We start from the raw sequence: 23163 nt of genomic DNA, 5'->3' as shown, positions 1-23163 counted from the left end.
AGAGTGACAGAGTTAAATGTTGTCATCTTATTGCAGGGGTTCCGTGCTGTTGTCTCCTCATCACAGAGGTTTCACTCCTTCCTGCTGTTTCTCGTGGGCAGCTCCTCAAAGCACCCACTCTTTCTTCTTCAGTAGCCAGCTGACTCCAGTTCCCCTCTCAACACCAGCCCACTCTTCTATAGCTCTCTTCTTCTCTTTGGTTACAGCTGTGGCCTGCCAAAGTCAGGCCTGTTGCTAATCTTTGATAATTGGCCCAGCTGCAACTCCTTAGGGGTAAGATTACTTTCTACACTACCTTTATTTTCTTAAATTCTAACCCACTACAATTAAATGAGTATTTATATTATGTCTTGGTTTGGAAAGACAGGTGCCCGCTAAGGAAGGTAAGAGCCTCCCCTGAAATGGAAAATGTGAATGTGCCCACCCCTACAAATTGCTATAAATTTTAAATTAAGGGGCTCTCAGGCAAAAATATGGGAGCAGGAATAACAGTTCTTTAATAGGAAAGGAAATAAAAGGATAAAATAAACAGCAACACTGACAGAGCCAGAACTCAACCTGACACCCTGTGGGTCAGGGTGCTGGCAGCAGTCCCATTGGAATTGTGGCTCAGCCCTCCTGCAGTGCCAGGGGTGGTTCTGCTGGAGCAGGGATCCTGGAGAAGGGTGCAGTCTCCTCTGGAGATCCAGGGGCAGAGGCAGCTGCTGCTCCTCTGGGAAATCCAGTGGAGAAGCTGTGCTGGTGTTCCAGAATCTCAGATTATATCCAGGTAGGAATGCCTGGCTCCTCCCCCTGGGCTCACATCTCCCAATGGGATGCTGCAGCTCTTATCAGCCATGCAGGGACATCCAATGGCCTCTTATCAGCAGGTGTCTGCCTGGAGGGAGGAGTGGGTGTGGAAGAGATAAGGAAAACTGCCCACTTGACCAAAGACAGCTGCCATCCAGATGGTAATAGAATCCATCTTGCCTTGCAGTCTGGGGCAGTTAAAGGCTTTCAATAACTGCACCTTGGGCACTCAGAGCCTCCCAGAGGCTACACCCCAGCTGGACAATGGTCATGAGTTTTTCACACAATGAGTTGTGGGATTCATGTTCTCTGAACCTGAGAGAAGCAGAGAAGAGAATGATCAACACAATTCTTATCTCATTCACTGTGCCTGTTTGTGCCAAAGTAGAATGCAATGTGGAGGTTGTTCACCCAGAGTGAGGGGGGTTTGTTTCTTGGCCTGTCAGGGCCAGCTGTGTGTGTGTGTCAGGACTGTGGGCTGACAGTCACGAGATTCTGGGCAGTTGAGTTGAGTGCTTGGCAGATTCAGTTTAGATGTAATATATTATAGTATAGAATAATATAGTATAATACAGCTATTAATTAGCCTTCTGATATCAATGGAGTTCTCTCCATCATTTCTGCCATGGGGGTCAACCCTTGATTCCAACAATAAGTTTGGTCCATTTACTTTTGTAAGTTTAAGTTTGGTCCATTTACACATCAGGGGTTCATTCTCCAATTAGACCTTCAGCTAATGAAGTATTCCCTCAGTTTGCTCCTCCCCAATTCACTTTTGTTTGTACTTTTTGGGCCTGAGACAGTGAGGTGTCCTCGAGTTAGAGCCCTGGAGGGATTGTTTTGTGTGAATAAACAGTAGCTGACACTCTGGATGGAGTTTAGAGTTATACCCTAAAGCAGCACAGGATTTCAAACATATCAAAGCTAAAATCCTAAGGCATCGAGGGCAAGGGGAATTCTGCCACACCTGGGAAGGGAGAGAGCAGGAGGGACCTCACCAATCAGTTATTCACTCTGGGAGCTGCATTTTAGGCTGCTCTAATTCTTTTCATTACCTTTTGACTCGGAAGTCATGACTCACTCTGATACCTACTTGTGATTTATGCAGAGTGCTTCCAACTGTTGGAAACACTGATTTTTCTGGCTGTTGATTTATGTGTCATGAAGAAAATGTTTATGTTGCTGGCCTTCTCAAGTTAAAAAAAACCCTGAATCACTTTCAGATGTAATGTGTGGATGATAGCAATGCTATATTTTTCTTTCTTTTCTATTTATTCACAGGGGGTTTGTAACTCAGGCTTGGAGCACAGAGTTTATATTAAGCAAAGCTCTTTTTTTTTAGTGCTAAATCATCTGCTGTACAGCCTTATTGCAAACCTGTTATAATTCTTTATAGAGTCTCAAAACAAAGTGTTGCAGTACTTTAGCAGAAACACCAGGTATTTATCATAGAGATGATTAAAGACCTTGTGATGCTGAGTTTCCCTGTCCCACCTGCTGCCACACTGCTGGGCTTGATTAAAATTCAAGTTTCAAAGTTTGTAGCTGAACCTGGAGGCCTTTGCTGCTCTTACCCATGCACTTGGGATCCCCTAATGATTTAAAGATGTGTTTCTCTCAGTCTCAGCACAGCAATGTCCTGGTGCAGAAGGCCTGGTTGAACGGAGTGGTGCCTGTGGTGATGGATGCAGAAAGCTCTGTCCAAGAAAAGGCCTTGGATTGCCTTGATCAGCTCTTGCTGCAGCACATCAAACCTTACAATAAATCGAGGAGTGGTGATGAGGGGCAGAAGCTGGCGTGGGATCTGCTCTCCCTGTTGTCTTCAGAAAGCAAGGAGCTGAGGTAAGTGCATTTTCCCCTGCCCTGCCTATGTTGACATTCAGGGATAAAACCCAGAAGTTTCGGGTTTTTTTCACTTTTAATCCCATTAGAATACACAATTTTTCCTTTACAGAGGGAAATTCCCTGTTGACTGAGGACTAAGATAAGAGTCTGAGTTTGTGTTCTCATTCCCTGTGTGGCCACTGTGAGGTACCACAGCTCACACACACCCTGATAAAGTGCACGTGCTGTCTGCTCAGCAAGGACAAGAAACCAAATTTTTCTCAGGGATTTCTTTGAAGTTGCTCAAATTCCCTGCTTGAAACTCTCAGTATCATTCTGGGGATGGAAACTACCACGGTGGGGTGCTTGTGTTGCCCTGCCAGCTCCCAGGACAGGGCTGTTGAGCAGGGACAAGAAGAGTTCAGCTTTGCTTTGTGTCAGGTGTTTTCACCTGCTGCCCCTGTCACCTGTGCTCTGTCCCTGGACTGAAATGCTCACTGCTACATCCCATGCAGGATGCACTGATAGCACATGAATATTTAAGTCAGATGGAGGTGTTCCTCTGACAGAAGTGAGAGAGGATATATAAAGCAAGAACATCACCTTGTATTAATTCTTATGTACAATATGTTACTTGTCTTGTGACAAATGGAATTATCCTGCCTGCCGTGGGAAGGAGAGGGAGAAATGGGATGACACACAGCATGACAAGGACACAACATTGATTAAAGACAGCTGTATGTTTATTAGTCAACAGGGCATAATAGCTCAGAAATAGCAGATGAGGCTCTGGTGGTGCTGCCGTGCCAGTGTGGGGAGCTGTCACTGTTCTAATCTGGGCCATTTTGTAACAGGGTTTGCACATTCCTGGCACCTTCTTCCTCCTGACCCTGCAGGACCTTGCAGCTTGAGAAATCTCACAGCTCTAGTGTGGAGTAGATAATTAGGGTTGTGCAGAAAAACGAGCAGGCTGTGATGCCTGACATGACTCTGCTGTGCCTTTATCCCTGGCAGTGCTCAGGGCCAGGCTGGATGGGGCTCTGAGCACCCCAGGCTAGGGGAAGGTGCCCTTATCCATGGCAGGGGGTGGAATGAGATATCTTCAAGGTCCCTTCCAGGTTAGGCCATTCTGTTGATGCCTTGTGAAGGCTGAACTGGAACTGAGACTAGATGGAGCTAAAAAATAAAGTGGGGATTTATTAAGGGGCCTCAATGGATGCACCTTGGGCAGCACAAGAGTCCAGCCAGGGCTGCACGCAAGAGGAACCAAAATGAACCCAAGATGAACCAAAATGGCCCCAAAATGAACCCAAGATGACCCAAAATGGCCCCAAAATGAACCCAGGATGAACCAAAATGGCCCCAAAATGAACCCAAGATGAACCAAAATGGTCCCAAAATGAACCCAAGGTGAACCAAAATGGCCCCAAAATGCACCCAAGGTGAACCAAAATGGTCCCAAAATGAACCCAAGATGCCCCAAAATGGCCCCAAAATGAACCCAAGATGCCCCAAAATGGCCCCAAAATGACCCCAAGATGACCCAAAATGGTCCCAAAATGCACGAGCGCTCCCGGGGTCTCTCCCTGGGATCAGCTCTGCTCCATTTGCCCCTTGCAGTTCATTGTCCCATCCCAGCTTTAGCCCAGCCAGTCCCACCCTTGTTTTTCTCTCTCCAGCCCACGGGGTTTGTGCTCCTGGGCTGAGATTTGGATCATTTGTCCTTGGTGCCCAGCTGGAGCAGGAATTGTTTTGTCTCCCTGCTCTGTGCACAGAGCTCACCATCCCATAATATGACGCCTAGACCCACACACTAAAGCAGCACAGAATATGAAAAATAGAAAAGCTAAACCCGAGACATCATTATGACTCTGGGTATTAAGTAGCAACTGCTGAAAAGTCTTGGTTACAAATTGCTGACAGTATAATTTCCTGATGTGTCATGGGACCAGTTGGACCCTCTGTGTTACTGCCCCAACATCCATGTAGGAATGCCAGCTCTGTAGTGAAAATATGTGTAGATGTGGAAATTTTCAGTGTGAATTGTGGCAATGCCAGGCAATAGCAGCTTTGTTCTATTGGATTTTCCTGACTGTTTTCTTTATTCCTCCCTAAACTTTCCTTTCCTCCCTGCAGCCGTTACCTGAGCAAAGCCTTCCTTATGTGGTCCAAGCAGAACAAGTTCACCTCCACTTTTGTCAATAATGTCATGTCCCACGTGGAGACAGAGCATTCCAGGGCAGCCTGGATGCTGCTTGCCAAGGTGGCTGGCTCTTCCCCCAAGCTGGATTATTCCAAGATTGTTGGATCCTGGGACAGCATCAGCAGGTCAGTGTGTGCTTTGAGCTCCCTTCTGCCAGGGAGCCCTCAGTGCCCTTCCACAGATTGCCTTGCAGCTGCTTAAATCCCAGTTTTTCCTTCAAACTGTCACTCCTGCAGCTGGAAATCCAGCAAAGGCCTCGAGATCTGTGCAGTAACCAGCTCTTTCCTCGAGCCCTCTGAGTTTGCATTGGCTTTGACAGGTCTGCCTTAATAATGCATGTCCCAGATGAGAGGAGTGCTCAGCTGTGCTTTGGTGGCTCCGAGCTCACTGTTGGTTTTGCAGGCAGCAGAACACGAGCAGTGGCACCGTGGGACATGTCCTGTGTGTCATTGGGCACGTGGCAAAGCACCTCCCCAGGAGCAGCTGTGAGGGGCTGAAGGGTGAGTGGCCCTGGCCACCTGCAGAGGTTTTGTGCCTCCACAAACACTTGAACAGCTTAGAAAATGCTGGTTTTATGTGTGATGTCATCTCCAGAGAGCATCCAGAGGTGGCTGAAGGAGTCCCAGTGTCCCCTGGAGGTGATCAGCCCAGCTGTGGAGACCCTGCAGAGGCTCTGCCAGGCCTCTGCAGCTGCACCAGAGGAGACACAGGTGGGACTTAAAATACTCCTTTTAAAACAGCCTGTTCCCCACTCAGGGGGTGTCTGCTGCTGTCTGCAGGCTGTGGGATGATGAGTTCTAAAAAAGGGGCTCTGATTCCAGCAGCTCCAGCCTGCTCTGCTTAGCTCTGCCTCTTTGCTGCACTTGAGAACATCCTGGGGCTAAGCCTGGGCTTGTGAGAAATCTTCTGCCTGCAAATGTATTCCCCCCCACACCTCTGAAACTCCTTGCATTTGCCTTCTGTCCAAGTTTACAGAATTCCTAAAAGAAATTTCCTAAAGGAAACCTGTTGCTGTGCTTGGTCCAGCTTGAAGCCACAGATTTATGCTGTAATCTCTGTATTCTCCATCAGAGCTGCTGGAAATACACATATTTCCTAGACCTCTTCCTGGAGACCAAACAGAGTTAATAACTTGCTCCTAATTTTTTTTCTGCCTCCATTTGTTTTATGCCATGGCTCTGTTCTGCTCCCAGAGTGGGAAGTTAGGCCATATTTTGTTGGTAAAATAAAAGTCTCAGCCTGGACACAATTGCAAAGAAGCCAAAATTGATGCAGGTCTCTGTCCCTGATGTTTTCTCTTCGTGTCTGTTTTATATTTCTCTTTCAGTGTAGATGGCAGCTCTTTTATAATAAGCATCCCAAATAAGTTTAGTAAATATTGGGCAGAGCTGAACCCTCTGTGCCTCAACAGCCAGGGTGGGGTGGGTGGTTTTTGGGGTTTTAAACTGACAGTCAGAAAATCCTCCCCTGTAGGTACAGCCACCACGGAGTGTTGGCTTAAAATGAAATGCAAATGTTCCTGTAGTTGGTCACCTCACTAAATCTAACAGTTACCTCTTATATATGTAATTGATTATTAAAATTACCACTTTTAGATGGTGGAAAAACCAGAAATGATGCTTTATATTCACCACAGGGTAGTAGATAATCTGCTTTTCCTGTGTTTCCTCTCCACTCTTTGGAATTCACATCATGTTTTCTTGGTTAATGGAGCTGCTTTTTTCAAGCAACATCTAAAAATTCCCACAGACACCTCCAATGTGTTGGGTGCACATGAAACAGTCGCTTAAATCCTTTTTGTTTAAGTCTGTGTGATTTCTATAATGAAGTAAACTTGGGCCTGTGGATCATTAAAAGCCAAATTTTCCAAGGTGTTTTGACACTTGCACACGTCCTTTGATGTGCAGGGAGAATTTTAAAGCTCTAAGGCACTGTCAGATTGATTTTAATGGGACCCAGATTATTAAAAGCACATAAAGACTTTGATATTATGGATTCATGTGTGGACAGATATTACAGCTACCTTTTGTTTAATTAATAAAGTGTTGAATTAATTGTGTTTAATTACTGAACAGGAGCTGCTCAACCAGGTGTGTGGAGATTTGGTGTCCACCTGTGAGAGCTACATCTCCAACATAGTCCTCAGAGAGGATGGAGCAGGGCAGCTGCAGGAAGATCTCTTGGTAAGTTTGGCGATTATTGTTTTAAATAATCCCCTTCAAGGATTATTTAAAGGGTGGAGGGGTGACTGGAGCTGGTGTTCCTCGAAATCCATGCCAAGAGCTGGGATCACAGGAATGTGCAGGGCCTGTGTGTGTGATGAAATCTTGTATTTAAGGGCCTGGGAGCCCACTGCAGTTGCTTTAAGGATATGGCACCCCATGTATTTTTAATAAATGACGTGGGTTTTATTTCCTTGCTTTTCCACTCAAGCTTCTGAGATGAGCTGTTTGGGAGAGATGCATGGAATGCTTTGAGGAGTATTTCAGTCTCATTAGATGGGGTGGAGGGGTGTTGGAGCATATTAAACACACCCACCCACCCACCCAGGATTTCTGTTCCAAAGCCTCCCCTTCTCTTCTCCAGCCACTGCCTTGAAAGCACTCAGGGAATTTGGAGTTGTTTTTTGGAGAAGAACCGACTCCTGCTGGCTTAATTTGCAGCTCAGCCTCTGCCTTTTGACTGCAGTGCTGCTTTCTCTCTGCAGGTGAGACACCTCTTCCTGCTGGGGGAGGCTGCCCAGCTGTGCCCAGCCAAGGTGGACAAACACATCTTCCTCGTGGTCCAGTCCATCCTGGCCTCTTCTGGCAGCGAGGACCAACGTGAGCCCCTCTCCCTCTGCCTTTAGCTTTGCATTTTCAGGCACCCCTGTGTGCCAGGCCCTGTTTGCATCCCTGACCTGTTCCTTTCCAGTGCCTGCTTGCACAGACAGTGAGGAGATCCCCAGCTCCCAGCCACTGTCCCAGTTCAGGGGCTCAGCCATGCCTCCCGTGGTCAGGGCTCACGCACTCATCACTTTGGGTAAGTGCCATCATCCTGCCCTAAAAATGGGCCTTTGTGTGTCTCAGCCTTTCTGGAGAAGCTCTGCCCAGAATCTTGGAGAAAAGGAGGCTCAGGGGGGACCTTGTCACTCTGCAGCTCCCTGGCAGGAGGGAGGAACCAGGGAACAGGGACAGGACAAGAGGAAATGGCCTCCAGCTGTGCCAGGGGAAGGTCAGGTTGGACATGAGGAGGAATTTCTCCATGGAAAGGGTGGTTAAACATTGGAGGGGGCTGCTCAGGGAGGTTTGGAGTCCCCATCCCTTGAGGTGTCCAAGGAATGACTGATGTTACACTCGGAGCTCTGGGCTGGGTGACAGGGTAGGGATCAGTCACAGGTTGGACTCAATGATCCCAGAGGTCTTCTCCAACCTAAATAGTTCCATGTAAAGCTCTGGCAATTGTGAGAGAGAGCCCCAGAGCTCTGCTGGCATTAGCCCAGCTCGGAGCTTTTAGCAATGCAAATATCCATGGAAACAAGTTGGGCAAACCATCAGAACCCTGCCAGCTCTGCTTCTGCAGGTGGTTAATGCATTAATAGTGACCACTAATGAGCACTGTCCCCCAGAGCTGTGCTGTCCTTGTACTCAGAGCTGGGTGCTGAAGGATCCATCTCAGTTTCTGTGAGATGCTTCAGAGAGGGTGAAGAAAACTTGGTGCTGTTGATGTAGCTTAGAGCAGGATGACTGCACTCAAATTCTTGTTCTCCTCAACGTGAGGGAAACGCTGCTTTCAGAGAAGCCTGGCCTGCTGCATTCCCAGGATTCTGAGGAATACCAAGTGAAAGTTCTGGCTTTTAATACTTCCATGGTTAGGAGCAAGTTTCTTTTGCAGATAGGCTGCATTATTCTTCCCTTAATTGCTTTGGAAAGTTTAGTACTTTTGTGCAGAGCTTGGGAACAGGGAGAAGTGATGTTAGAACTATTGCAGGCTATTTTATTTTAGGTTGGTTCAGTGATGCTCTCAGAGGTGGGTGTCTCCCTGCTATGCCTATGACAGCTGGGGCTGTTCTTTTTAGCTGCTTTGAATAATACCCTGTACACAGAAATAGTTTGCTGTGAAGGAGGGAATTTGGCATAGAGACCCACTCTATAGGTCTAAGGGGAGGTTGGAAGAACTTGAAGTACCATCTCCCGGAGAGATCATGCAGATTGCTCATCAAGTTCCAGCATGAGTTTCTTGTTTATTCCCTTGTTTACTTCCTGATTCCTTCCCTGGCTTGTTTTGGAGGCAGCGAGCTGGGCTGGCTGGGAAGGAGAATTTATCCCAGCTCTGCTGCTCTGGTGATGCCTTGGAGTGGCTGCCTAGAACAGAGGCTAGACAGAGTTAAGGGAATAAAGTGGGAATTTATTAAAGGCCTTTAATAGATACACCTTGGGCAGGGTTACAGAGGGACCCAAAATGGACAAAGCTCATGAGGTCTTGTATTTGTGGGGTTCCCAGAGAGAGGAAGGAGTGATGAATCTGACTCCATGTTCTCAGAAGGTTAATTTATTATTTTATGATACAATATTATGTTAAAGAATGCTATACTAAACTACACTAAAGAATACAGAAAGGATACAGACAGAAGGCTAAAAAGATAATAATGAAAACTTGTGACTCTCAACAGAGCTCTGACACAGCTTGGCCCTGATTGGTCAAAGAGTCAAAACAATTCACGTGAAACCAATGAAACAATCTCTAAACACATTGCAAAGGAGCAAAACACAGGAAAAGCAATCAGATAATTCTTGTTTTCCTTTTTTTCTTTGAGGCTTCTCAACTTCCCAGGAGAAGAACTGTGGGTAAAGGGATTTTTCTAGAAAATAGGACTGCCACAATGAGGTTTTCAGACAGATTTAAGTTTGGTCTATTTGCATATCAGAGGTTAATACTCCAATTACAGCTTCAGCTAATGAAGTAATTCATAGTTTGCTTCCCCCCAGTCCACTTTTGTTTATAGTTTTTGGGGCCTGAGGCTGTTGGGTGTCTTTGGATCTCATGCCTAGAGTAAAATTGTTTTGTCTGACCACGATATGAAGAATTCACTAGACTTTACACGGCTCTTAGAGCTGTGCTGTCTTGGTTTGGAAAGAAAGGTGCTTGCTAAGGAAGGCAAGAGCCTCCCCTGAAATGGAGAATGTGAACGCCCTCCCCCCGCCTCTGAATTGCTATAAATTTTAAATTAAGGGCCTCTCAGGCAAAAATATGGGAGCAGGAATAACAGTTCTTTAATAGGAAAGGAAATAAAAGGATAAAATAAACAACAACCCTGCCAGAGCCAGAACACAGCCTGACACCCTGTGGGTCAGGGTGCTGGCAGCAGTCCCATTGGAATTGTGGCTCAGCCCTCCTGCAGTGCCAGGGGTGGTTCTGCTGGAGCAGGGATCCTGGAGAAGGGTGCATTCTCCTCTGAAGGTCCAGGGGCAGAGGCAGCTGCTGTTCCTCTGGGAAATCCAGTGGAGAAGCCGTGCTGGTGTTCCAGAATCTCCAGATTATATCCAGGTAGGAATGCTTGGCTCTTCCCCCTGAGCTCACATCTCCCAATGGGATGCTGTAGCTCTTATCAGCCATGCAGGGACATCCAATGGCCTGTTATCAGCAGGTGTCTGCCTGGAGAGTGTGGGTGTGGAAGAGATAAGGAAAACTGCCCACTGAGCAGCAGACAGCTGCCACACAGATGGCAAACAGAATCCATCTTGCCTTGCACTCTGGGACACGCCCCCTAATGCAGCACAGGCTCTGAAAACCACAAAACCCTGCAATTCCAGGCGTCACCAGAGGGGCTGTTTTGCAGGGAAGCTGTGCCTGCAGCACGAGGAGCTGGCCAAGAAGTGCATCGCGGCGCTGGCGCGGGAGCTGGAGGTGTCGCCGGACGTGGCCGTGCGCAACAACGCGGCGCTGGTGCTGTGCGACCTGTGCGTGCGCTACACCTCGCTGGGGGACAGATACATCCCCAACATCTCCCTGTGCCTGCGCGACCCACACCCCTTCATCCGCAGGCAGACCCTCATCCTGCTCACCAACCTCCTCCAGGTGAGACAAAGTGGAAGTTCTCCAGAGTAGAAATCCATTTTAAGTAAAATGTGCATCTTTGAATTCAGTCTGTAGCTTGCAAACACAGCTGCAACACCCCTCAAACTGTTGGCTAATGAAGGAGTCACCCTCATCCTGCTCACCAACCTCCTGCAGGTGAAACAGAGTGCAAATTTTCTGGAGTAGAAATCCATTTTAAGTGAAATATGCATCTTTGAATTAAGTCTGTAGCTTGCAAACACAGCTGCAACACCCCTCAGACTATTGGCTAATGAAGGAGTCACCCTCATCCTGCTCACCAACCTCCTGCAGGGGAGACAAAGTGGAAATTTTCCAGAGTAGAAATCCATTTTAAGTGAAATGTGCATCTTTGAATTCAGTCTGTAGCTTGCAAACACAGCTGCAACACCCCTCAGACTGTTGGCTAATGAAGGAGTCACCCTCATCCTGCTCACCAACCTCCTGCAGGTGAGACAAAGTGGAAGTTTTCCAGAGTAGAAATCCATTTTAAGTGAAATATGCATATTTAAATTGAGTCTGTAGCTTGCAAACAGCTGCGACATCCCTCAAACTATTGGCTAAATTAGGAGTCACCTTCATTGTGCTCACCAACCTCTTGCAGGTGAAACAGAGTGCAAATTTTCTGGAGTAGAAATCCATTTTAAGTGAAATATGCATCTTTGAATTAAGTCTGTAGCTTGCAAACACAGCTGCAACACCCCTCAGACTATTGGCTAATGAAGGAGTCACCCTCATCCTACTCACCAACCTCTTGCAGGTGAGACAAAGTGGAAGTTTTCCAGAGTAGAAATCCATTTTAAGTGAAATATGCATATTTAAATTGAGTCTGTAGCTTACAAATACAGCTGCAACACCCCTCAAACTATTGGTTAAATTAGGAGTCACCCTCATCCTGCTCACCAACCTCCTGCAGGTGAGATAATGTGGCCTCTGCTGGGTTTCAGGGTGTCCCCAGGAGGCTGCAGTGGGGTCCAGGTAGCTCCGTCCTGCTCAGCACAGGCTGTCTGCCTGAGTTCCCAAGCAGTTCTTAGCAAGCTTCAGTGATATCAGCTCTTTTATTAGTGATTATCAGCTCATTGTGATTTCAGCTCTTAGCTTGCTAGGTGCCTAGGCAGGCAGATGCAGGGAGAGAGAGGAGAAGGCTGTGTGAGGTTGCACAGCAATGTCTTTATTGGAGTCTTCTGCAAAGGTCTCAGGGACAGCTCTTCTAACAAACTGGGCAAAAGTAGCTCTTTATACAGGGTTCAGGGGTTTTGGAAATTGTCCAATAGTAATATAGTCTTACAGAGAGATAAGCAAGGGTCTGAAGGCAGAAGAGAGGGGCTTTAAGGTCCAGTCATCGTGATTTGGCATTTCCTATCTTAGGCTGCTGAACACCAGGGAGCCCTTGCAGGCTCTGGGCCTGCTACAGTGAGACAGAGTGGAAGTTTTCCAGAGTAGAAATCCCTTTTGGTTTAGGTGAAATGTACATCTTTGAATTAAGTCTGTAGCTTACAAACACAGCTGCAACACCACTCCAACTACTGGCTAAATTAGGAGTCACCCTCATCCTGCTCACCAACCTCCTGCAGGTGAGACAGAGTGGAAATTTTCCAGAGTAGAAATCCATTTTGATTTATGTGAAATATACATCTTTGAATGAAGTCTGTAGCTTGCAAGCACAGCTGCAACACCCCTCAAACTGTTGGGGTAAACCCTGATGTGTTCTTGTAGCGTTTATGCTGCTTAGAGCATCCCCCAAAATACTTGGGCTTGTTTTGGGGTTTGTTTTATGTGCCCCTGGCTGAGGTTTTACAGCTTGTTCGGTTACCTGACTACAGTTTGGAGGTTCACACTAAGTTTTCCTGGTTCAGGTCATTGATTTCTGCTGATTTTCACAGGAGGAGTTTGTGAAATGGAAGGACTGCCTCTTCTTTCGGTTTGTCAGTGTCCTGGTGGATCCAAACCCAGATATTGCCAGGTAAAAATCCCAGCTGTGAAATGATGGAGGAGTTGAAGGTCAGTGATGTCTCAAAACCTGTCTCAGTCTTGGCACCTTCATACTGTCAAGAGAAATTCCAGTGATGAAGCAGATTATCCCTCTAACCTCTGTACTTCCTTTAGGGTCTGCAGTGGTGGCAGAGGGGATGAGCCTCTCTCCAGGTCATCAAAGAGTGTCCAGGTCATCAAAGAGTGTCCTTGGCTGTCCTCAAAACATTCAGCTCTGCTCTATTTAGGACTCAGTTATCCAGAAAAAAAGGAATTTTTGAGGCAGACCCTTGTGAAATCTTCCTTGTGGTTTTCTGACTGGCTCTGTCTCAAGTGCTGGGTTTGTTTTAGGACTAGGATTAAATGTTTTGTTGCAGTTTCCTTTTTCTTATGTTCCATGCCTTGCCTTTTCAGCCCTTTGCCACATCTTGTAATTGTCAGAGGAATGACCTGTCAAATGATGTGTCAGAGGAATTATGCACTCTCATTTTAAGTGCATTTTATGAAGTTTTTGGAGGTTTCAAGGTCTCCAGCTGCTCTGTTTTGTGAGAAATGAATGGGGCAGGTTTCTCTTAGGTGGGGAGCTCATGTAGAAATTAGGGTTACAGGGGGGCATTGGACACCTTGCTGCTCACTTCTGCCTGGAACAGTCAATCTGAGATGGATATTTCCAGAACCATCCACCTTTTGTCAATTACCATTCACTTTTCCTTTTCTCTTCAGTGTCTTTTGAATATCTAAAAATGTCTTTCCAGTAGATGGTGGTATTGCAGCATCGTGTTCCTCCCATTTCTTTGGGAGCCTTTTCCTTTGCATCTGCATTTGGAGACTGCATCCAGACAAAACCACTTTCTTCAAGCCTGGGGTTGCCTTGCAGCTCTTGCAGGACCTTTGGTGATTAACTTGTTGCTGAGTGCTGTGTCTCAGCCCCAGTGGAACTCAGGTTGTTTAAATAATTAAAATGCTGTGACAGGATTCAGGTTCAGATTTATTTCTGACTCAGTTTGCTTTAATGGCCATAAAAATGAGTAGTGCTGTGGATGCTGGAGATGTCTGTCCCTCTGGAGATGTCTGTCCCTCTGGAGATGTCTGTCCCTCTGAGAAAGGGTGGATGTCAGTGAGCTGGGCCAGAATTAAATGTGGTATTGAGAGAGACCATCCTCCTGCCTTGAGAGCCCTACACAGCTCCAGGGGTGGCTTTTGGAAACCATCCAGTGATAATTTCTTCCTTCTCCTCCTCTGCAGGTTTGCAGAGTTCTGCCTGGTGCATCTCTTGCTGAAGAGGAACCCTGTGATGTTCTCCCAGCACTTCATCGAGTGCATCTTCCATTTCAACAGCTACGAGAAACACCAGAAGTACAACAGGTTCCCCCAGAGCCAGAGGTCAGTTGAGCACATTCCTGACTAATTTTTGCTAAATTATGGGCTGTCTGACCATGCAACTCTCAGTGACAGCACAGCATTTGTGGCACTTGGTAATTATCCATGCAACAGAGGGAGAAGAGCCAGGGGAAGCAGTGCTGAGTTGTGTGCTGCCTTCCCTGTGACACTGCTGTGGGTAATTTGTAGGACTGTGTGCTGTCCTAGCAGGTTTATGGGTCTTAAAAGTGACATGCAAATATCCCTGGCTGATTTAAGGTCTCATTATTCCTGGGAGCTGGCATAATGTGATTTGGGCCTCAGTAAAATGTGCTCTGCCACAGGGCGAAGCAGCTCTTCTCTCTGAAGGGGAAGGAGAACAAGGAGAAGAGGATGAGGATCTACACCTTCCTGCTGGAGCATTTCACAGATGAGCAGAGGTTCAGCATCACCACCAAGATCAGCCACAGCATCCTAGGTAAAGATTTAAAAATGCCTTTAAAAACCTGCCAAACAAAACCCTGGTGTCTGTATAAAATCTCATTGTGCAGGTGTTTTATCCTCCTGGCTTGGCCATCACTGCTGCTTCTGGAAAACCAAATTATTTCTTGCCTGTGTCTTCCAGCTTGCTTTGTGGATGAGGTCCTTCCTTTGGACCTGGAAGGCAGCGAGCTGCTCTCAGATACATTTGCAGTCCTCAGCTGCAAAGAAATCAAGCTCTCAAGTATGAGGTCCAAACCTGAGGAAGACATTCAGGCTGATGAAGATGAGATGGCCATGGCCAATGCTGTCATGCAGGTGGCCCAGAAAAAGCTCATCTCGCAGGTGGGGGGCTCTTGCTGTGCTGTGGGGAGAGGGCTGGGCAGCTCTGTGTCTTGTAAAAGCACAATATGAAGGCAGAATTTGTGAGGGATGCTTGTTGGGGAGGTGGAGGGAGCAGAAGTGCATTTCCCAGGAGCCAGAGGAGCTGTGCTGAGCTGGGTTTGTTCCCCACCCCTCTGAGCAGAGCAATGATTTTCCTGCACCTCTGGGCAATTTGCCTTCACTGTGAGATCTGAGTGACTTAGTGATGCATCTGAAAAGGCTCCACTTAGGTTAAAAGCCTCTGTGCATGTGTGTGGTGTAAGAGCAGCCCTAATTGCAGTGACTCCCTGGCTGTGGAGGGGTAACTCCTCTGTGGAGCCGCAGAGTGGCTTCTCCTTCGCTGCCTCGCACAACTGTTCATGCCTTGTTCACAAAAAGGTTCAAAAGAAGAATTTCATCGAAAACATCATCCCAATAATCACATCACTCAAGTCCTTGATGGAGCAGAAGAGGATCCCAGCTCTTAAGGACCTGATGAACTGCCTGCGGGTAAGGGGAAGTGTTTTTCTTGCTGGTCGCGCTGTTTTGATCCTCTCTGGAGTTAATGGGCAGCCACTGCCACAACCAAGAGCCTTCTGAGGAGGGAGAATTCAGAAGATAGGATGTTGTGACACTGCCACTGTGTTAAATAACGTGGGAGGTAGAGGGATTGTAGATGAGGCTCTCAGTGTGGAACGTGGGCAGGAAGAGATCTCGAACGCTGCAAAGCTTTTCCATGTTCTGAAGAACAAATTGGAGTTAAAACTCTTCAGTCTGTTAAAAACACCTCTGCTCTACCAACTGGTGTTTCCTTTCGCTCCCAAGCAGCTGTGATCTGAATGGGGATGTGAATCAGTAGCTGGGGGAGATTTCTGAAGGGATCCAAACATTCCTTGTTGCTGCAGGAAATGATGCAAGATTACCGAAATGAAATCAAAGACTTCTTTGCTGTGGACAAGCAGCTGGCAGCCGAGCTGGAGTATGACATGAAGAAATATGAAGAGCAGCTGGCCAGGGAGAAGGAGTCAGAGCAAGAGCAGCTCTCAGCAGCCCACAGGGAGGTGGGTATTGCCATTAACTCTGTACATCTCTCCTCTGCTCAAATTCGTGTGCTCCCAACACCAGGCCCTGCCTGGGGACCCTGCCCTTGGAGCAGGATGGTTATCAGGGCTTTTCCTCCCTCTTTGTACTTCCTGACAGAAGCTTTGGTTTCAGAGTCATTTAATAGCCTTAGAACATCAACAAACAAAGCCAAGAGGAGCAGCAAATGATTAATGGAGAAAGAATTCAATTTAAAGGAAAAGCAAGTCCAGTTTGGCACTGGCTGGGCTTAAATGTTGTGTTCTCTCTGTTCCCAGAATGATAAACTGGTAACAAAAAGAGTTCACTTTGCCTGACTTCAGGTGTCTACAAAGTGAAAGTTCAAACCCGTCCCAGTCATGAGATACTCTTTTAAATTCAGTGTAAAGAAATAAATATGTGCCTGAGTCAGTTGTCCTGAGCTATTTTAGATCCCTACCTTAAGATGAGTTGACTTCTACCCTGGAAGTTCATTTCTCTGCAGACCTTAGAAGAGTATTTATATATATAGATCTCTCTATAGATCTCTAAACTGGGACATTTGTGTCCCTGCTCACTTCTTGGTAAAATTTTGGCCAATAAACTGTTCCTCCCCAGCACCCTTTCCCTCCATCCCACAAAGGGCAGTTCTGAAACCCTCAGCTGCAAGCACCTTGGGTTTTCTGCTCTTGTCTCCACTGTCAGACATAGCCTTTTCTCCTGTTTTCCACAGCAGTCTCCATCTCTGGAGAGAGCTGCAGCTGCTGGTGGCCAGAATCATCCCAGTGCTCAGTGCTCTGGGGGGGGGAGGCCATCCACCCCTGGCTCCATCCCTCCCCCTGGCCCCTCGGAGTTTGCCACTCCTCGTGCTGAGGCTCTGAAGCAGCCAGGGGTGGGTCGCAGGTAGGGGCTCCTCTTGTTACCTGGTGTTGTACATTTCTTACATATTTCTGTTTCTTTTTGGTATTTAGTTATATTTTATATTTCCATATTATTTTAGTATTTCATTCTACATACTATTTTATAGTCTGTATTTATTTATATTACTTTCATTATGTGTTTATATATTTTACTATTTCTATTAGAGCTTATATATTTTGTCTCTGATTATATATTATTTATATTATTTAATATAAATATATTATATTTCTATATAATATAAATAATGTTATATATATTTAATATATAATATATTATTTATATGATTAAGTATTTATATTTTCTATGTTTATATTATTTTATATTCAAGTTTATTCTATATTTTTAGATTATTTTTATTTTATTATGTGTTTATATTTTCTATTTTTATATTACATTTACATTAGAGTTTATATATTATTTTATATTTTTAATTTATTTATATTATTTATATTGATTTTTAACTATTTATATTTTATATTAGAGTTTGTATATTTTACTTTTTCATTTATATTTATAATATTTTTATTGTTTGTTTCATTTTTATTATGTATTTATATTTTCTATTTTAATATTATTTTTATATTAGAGTATATATCTTATTTTATATTTTAAAATTTATTTAGATTATTTTATTTTTATTATTTATATTGTAATATTATTTTTATATTAGAGTTTCTCTAATTTTTGTATTTTATATTTTAATTTATTTATGTTATTTATTTTATTTATCTATTTCCATTTATTTAAGTTGCTTTGCTGATCCTTTCTTTAGAGAGTGCTCTGAAAGTCACGAGTGTTGCAGCATAATCTCATTCTTAGGTGTTGAGGCTGCTGAGGGAGGGGACAGATCTTCCCTCAGGGTCTCACTGGGGCTTTCAGAGGGAGGTGCCAGCCACTGTCCCTTTGTGCCCTAGGGCAGCATCCCTGAGCACGCTGGCCATCCTCACCTCGGCCAGGAGGGCACTGCAGGAGAGGAGCCAGCAGCGCAGCAGGAGCGTGGGCAGGAGCTTGGCAGCTTCCTCCAAGGCAGCGGGCACAGCTGGCAGCCAGCAAGGTGGGAACTGCTCTGTCCTGTATGGGCACAGCTGGCAGCCAGCAGGGTGGGAACTGCTCTGTCCTGCTCTGCACGGGCACAGCTGGCACCAGCAGGGTGGGAACTGCCCTGCACAGCTCTGCACGGGCACAGCTGGCACCAGCAAGGTGGGAACTGCTCTGCACGGGCACAGCTGGCACCAGCAGGGTGGGAACTGCTCTGCACGGGCACAGCTGGCACCAGCAGGGTGGGAACTGCCCTGCACAGCTCTGCATGGGCACAGCTGGCAGCCAGCAAGGTGGGAACTGCCCTGCCCTGCTCTGCATGGGCACAGCTGGCACCAGCAAGGTGGGAACTGCTCTGTCCTGCTCTGCACGGGCACAGCTGGCACCAGCAGGGTGGGAACTGCCCTGCCCTGCTCTGCACGGGCACAGCTGGCACCAGCAAGGTGGGGACTGCTCTGTCCTGCTCTGCACGGGCACAGCTGGCACCAGCAGGGTGGGAACTGCCCTGCCTTGCTCTGCATGGGCACAGCTGGCACCAGCAAGGTGGGAACTGCTCTGTCCTGCTCTGCATGGGCACAGCTGGCAGCCAGCAAGGTGGGAACTGCTCTGTCCTGCTCTGCACGGGCACAGCTGGCACCAGCAGGGTGGGAACTGCCCTGCACAGCTCTGCACGGGCACAGCTGGCAGCCAGCAAGGTGGGATCTGCCCTGACCCTGCTCTGCATGGGCACAGCTGGCAGCCAGCAAGGTGGGAACTGCTCTGCACGGGCACAGCTGGCACCAGCAAGGTGGGAACTGCCCTGCCCTGCTCTGCATGGGCACAGCTGGCATCCAGCAAGGTGAGAACTGCTCTGCATGGGCACAGCTGGCACCAGCAAGGTGGGGACTGCCCTGCTCTCCATGGGCACAGCTGGCACCAGCAAGGTGGGGACTGCCCTGCTCTCCATGGGCACAGCTGGCACCAGCAAGGTGGGGACTGCCCTGCCCTGTCCTGCATGGGCACAGCTGGCACCAGCATGGTGGGAACTGCCCTGCCCTGCCCTGCACGGGCACAGCTGGCACCAGCAGGGTGGGAACTGCCCTGCCCAGCCCCAGGCAGAGCTGCAGTGCATTTCAGATCTCACTCACTCCCTTCTTGTTCCCAGGCTCCTTCCAAAGCCTGAGCCAACAGTCCAGTGGAGGAAACAAGGCTGTGGTGGGGAGAGCAATCAGCACCCCAGAGGGTGAGTAGGAACTGATGGATTATTTATTTATCTAAGTGCTGGCAGGAAGGAAGAGCCCTCCTGAACCCAAGGGATGAGAAAACTGAAGCTGTGCATGGGAAGGCACAGTGCAGTCTCCATGTGCCTCTCACAGGGTCAGTGCAGGAGGGAATTTATTTTGGGATGCTGAGGTAACAGTGCCCTTTCTTCCTTCCTTGACTCTGGGGTGCTGAAGAGGGAGGTGGTTGTGCTTCCTCAGCAGCCTGCCCTGCCCAAAGGTGTGGCAGCAGCTCTCTGGCCACAGAGAGCCACAGACCCAGGATTTTCCTGGGGAAGGCTGAGAGAAGATCAGAGAAAAGAATGAGAAACAATTCTTATCTCCACTTGCTGCACCTGGTGTTGTGCACATGTGGAGTGTGTCGTGGAGATTTGTTTATTACCAAAGGGTGCTTTCTTAATTGGACACTGGATGGTGTTTGGAGAGATTGGCCAATTAAGTCAAAGCTGTATTGGACTGTCTGTAAGGGTTACAAACTTCTTAGCAGGTATAACATATTCTAGTAGAATAAAAGGATTGATCAGCCTTCTGCAATCGTGGAGAACTAATATTTATAGTAATTATTACCCATCCTAATTATTACCCAGCTGGGGGCCTGCTATGACACAAAGGAGCAAGGCTGAGCACTTCCTTGGCTCTGGGAGCTCAGTGCAGTGTCAGTGCCCTGCAGAACCCTGCTGCACAGGGAAATCCTCAGGGTCGGGTCCTTCCTGCTCTGAGTTATCCAAGCAGGGTCTGGGGTGAGCTGCACAGGGCTGTGACGGCTGCAGGGAGCACAGGATCTGCTCAGAGGGATTGACAACCTGCACAGACACTGAGGGGGTGTGTTCCACACTCAGAACTGGGGAAGGAATGATGGGGTTTGGTTACTGCACAGAGAGGAATGTCCAGTGCACAAACTGGGAGCCTTTGCTTGTGTCCACTGCAGCTGAGCCCTGCAGGGGCAGGTTCTGCCAGAGTGCTCTGACAGCCCTGCAAGCACGAGAGGCACTTAGAGCAAAAGCCAAAAGGAGCTGAGTTCCAGCAGGAAATCCCCTTCCTTTCCATCCACTCAGTGCTGAACTCCTTTAGATCCCCTCTGTTGTGCTGTGAGGTGCAGAGAATTGGGAGAGATCCAGGTGTGAGTGTGTGACACCTCAGCTTTCCTTAGGTTTGGGGGCTGCTTTGGGAAGGTTCTGGAATCCCCAGGGAGCTGTGAGACTGACTGACAGCTTTCCTTAGGTTTGGGGGCTGCTTTGGGAAGGTTCTGGAATCCCCAGGGAGCTGTGAGACTGACTGACAGCTTTCCTTAGGTTTGGGGGCTGCTTTGGGAAGGTTCTGGAATCCCCAGGGAGCTGTGGGACTGACTGACAGCTTTCCTTAGGTTTGGGGGCTGCTTTGGGAAGGTTCTGGAATCCCCAGGGAGCTGTGGCAGTGCCCCTAACACACAGCAGAGCCACACTGCAAAGCCCTGACAGCCCTGAGCAGCCACTGGAAAATCTGATCCTGCCCTTCCTTCCCCATGTGCTGGGCTGCACTTGTTGCCTCAATATTTCTCTTTGCCTGAGAAACAAGAAAAGAAAAAAAAATAAAAATAAAAAGTGGGGTTTTGTGCAAGAAGTGTTTTTAGAGAGCAGGATTCTTTGAGTGCTGTGGTCTCCTGGAAGCCTGCACGGCTGTTGCTCTTAAAGCACCATATGGTGAAAAAGGAGGGAAAATGTTAATCTGCAGTGGTGCTAGAGCTGAATTCCTGCTTTGCTTCGAGGCAGCATGTGTCCTTCAGCAGGGAGACAAACTGTACAGAGCAGGAGCATCACTGCAGTCAGCGTGTGTTGAGCCATCTGTATGGTGGCACAGGCTGATAGACAACCAGAATAAAACATTTTATTCCTCTGCTATATCATTCTGAGCCTACTGGAGATGCAGCTCCTTGTAAACAGGTTTGTACTTGAGAAGTTGGGAGCAGCTGTCCCCTCTTGCTGCCTCGTTCAGCTGTTCTGCTCTGTTCTCTCTTCCCTTCTGTCTCTGGGGCTCCTCAGCTCCTGCTTGGTGCTTTGGGAGCAGCTTCAGTGGAGCTGGGTGAGGGGGATTGTACATAAACACATTGTGGAGATAAGCACACTGCAAGGGAAGCCCTAGTTCCTCATTTTCCCCCCATTTTTCCCATTTCTTTTCTTTTTAATCTTTACCATTGTTTTCCCCTTTCTTTCCCTTCCTTCCCCATCAGTGTCTCCTTACCAAGGTAACTCCTTCAGGCCCACCCTGCACAGAGTCACTGGCACAGCTCAGTCCTGGGAGATGCAGGGCAGAGCTAAGGCAGATGGATCAAGTTTGATTTCTGCTCTAAGCTTCAGTGATTCCCTTCCAGGACAGGGCAGGAGTTAAAGAGCAAACCCAGCTCAGCTGTGAAGAGAAGTCCTTTTGGCTGAGTTTCCAACTCCTGCCCTATAAAGCACTTCCTACCTTAATTCCTTGTGAGAGGTTCTGGGAAACAAGAGCATAAAACAGAGCGTTGAGTTAAGTAAAATCTGAATATTGTGACATCTCTCCTGAGATAAATGACAGGAAAGAGACAGCTGACAACCAGGGCCTATTCAGGCAAGCTAAATTCTACCTAGCTCCCCTGTCAAGTGATTCCTCTTGTCTGGCTGCAGGCAGCTCCTCACAGAGTGGCTCTCCAGGGCCTTTGGCAGTGTTCAGATTCTGCCTTGAGTACGAGGAGCAGCTGCTCTGGGTGGGACATGCTGCTGGGAGATGGCAGAGCTTCAGTGCCAGGGGTGGCTGTGCCCGCCAGGCAGGGCAGGGGGCTCAGGACCAAGGTCCCACCCTGATTTCCTCCAGCCAGGGAGGCTGTGAGGCTGGAATTTGGAGGTGATGTGCCCATCACACTCAGCACAGGGGTTTGAGGCTGGATGGGAGACCCTGAGGTCTGGGAGGAAGGGATAGATATGTGTGTTTGCAATTAGCTGGATTTACTTACTCTGTGACACTTGAGTATGGCACAGCAGCATGCCTTGCCCTCTGGCTGTGTCACAGGCTGCTAATATGTGATTTTAAATTTTTTTTTTTATTTCCAGAGACCATTAATGAGTTGACTTTTGGTGCTGGGGTCAGTTACATCAGCCTGATGCACACACCCCGTTCAGCTCCAGGCAAGTCATCTCTGGCATTCTTATTTGAGGGGAGGGGAAGGAAAAACAACTCCAAATGACCAAAATCTGTGGCATTTTGTAAAACATGAAAATATATGTATTGTTTGCAGTGAAGAAAGAGGCTGAGGATGGGCCAGGGGATATCATCTGTTTGACATCGCCGGAGAAACCGTGAGTGCAGCACGGGGCTGGGGCAGGCACTGCAGGGAGGGAGAGAGAGAGGGGCTGGAACAGGCAGGGGGAGAGAGAGAGAGGGGCTGGAACAGGCAGGGGGAGAGAGAGAGAGGGGCTGGAACAGGCAGGGAGAGAGAGAGGGGCTGGAACAGGCAGGGAGAGAGAGAGAGGGGCTGGAACAGGCAGGGAGAGAGAGAGGGGCTGGAACAGGCAGGGAGGGAGAGAGGGGCTGGAACAGGCAGGGAGAGAGAGAGAGAGAGAGAGGGGCTGGAACAGGCAGGGGGAGAGAGAGAGGGGCTGGAACAGGCAGGGAGAGAGAGAGAGGGGCTGGAACAGGCAGGAAGAGAGAGAGAGAGGGGCTGGAACAGGCAGGAAGAGAGAGAGAGAGGGGCTGGAACAGGCAGGGAGAGAGAGAAAGAGAGAGAGAGGGGCTGGAACAGGCAGGGAGAGAGAGAGAGAGAGGGGCTGGAACAGGCAGGGAGAGAGAGAGAGAGAGGGGCTGGAACAGGCAGGGAGA

General features: G+C 47.8%; 1 protein-coding gene across 3 annotated transcripts in view; it reads left to right on the top strand.

The window, feature by feature from the left end:
• Window positions 1–23163, top strand: part of NCAPD3 (non-SMC condensin II complex subunit D3) — a 37424-nt gene that overhangs the window by 12716 nt on the left and 1545 nt on the right. For 2 of the 3 annotated variants that reach the window (XM_059867193.1, XM_059867191.1), the window contains exons 16-34: window positions 2411–2631; window positions 4750–4941; window positions 5219–5316; window positions 5411–5526; window positions 6892–6999; window positions 7524–7638; window positions 7730–7837; window positions 10635–10873; window positions 12775–12854; window positions 14108–14245; window positions 14566–14699; window positions 14847–15046; window positions 15464–15574; window positions 15970–16125; window positions 16857–17026; window positions 17959–18098; window positions 19227–19304; window positions 22398–22472; window positions 22583–22643. In XM_059867193.1, coding sequence (XP_059723176.1) covers window positions 2411–2631; window positions 4750–4941; window positions 5219–5316; window positions 5411–5526; window positions 6892–6999; window positions 7524–7638; window positions 7730–7837; window positions 10635–10873; window positions 12775–12854; window positions 14108–14245; window positions 14566–14699; window positions 14847–15046; window positions 15464–15574; window positions 15970–16125; window positions 16857–17026; window positions 17959–18098; window positions 19227–19304; window positions 22398–22472; window positions 22583–22643 — 2540 coding nt within the window. The remainder of the gene's footprint in view (window positions 1–2410; window positions 2632–4749; window positions 4942–5218; window positions 5317–5410; window positions 5527–6891; window positions 7000–7523; window positions 7639–7729; window positions 7838–10634; window positions 10874–12774; window positions 12855–14107; window positions 14246–14565; window positions 14700–14846; window positions 15047–15463; window positions 15575–15969; window positions 16126–16856; window positions 17027–17958; window positions 18099–19226; window positions 19305–22397; window positions 22473–22582; window positions 22644–23163) is intronic. The other variant, XM_059867192.1, reaches the window with a different exon arrangement.

This window comes from Haemorhous mexicanus, chromosome 24 (genome assembly GCF_027477595.1).
Source record: "Haemorhous mexicanus isolate bHaeMex1 chromosome 24, bHaeMex1.pri, whole genome shotgun sequence".
In the NCBI taxonomy this organism is placed as follows: domain Eukaryota; kingdom Metazoa; phylum Chordata; class Aves; order Passeriformes; family Fringillidae; genus Haemorhous; species Haemorhous mexicanus.
This window is presented reverse-complemented; position numbering and strand designations above follow the sequence as displayed.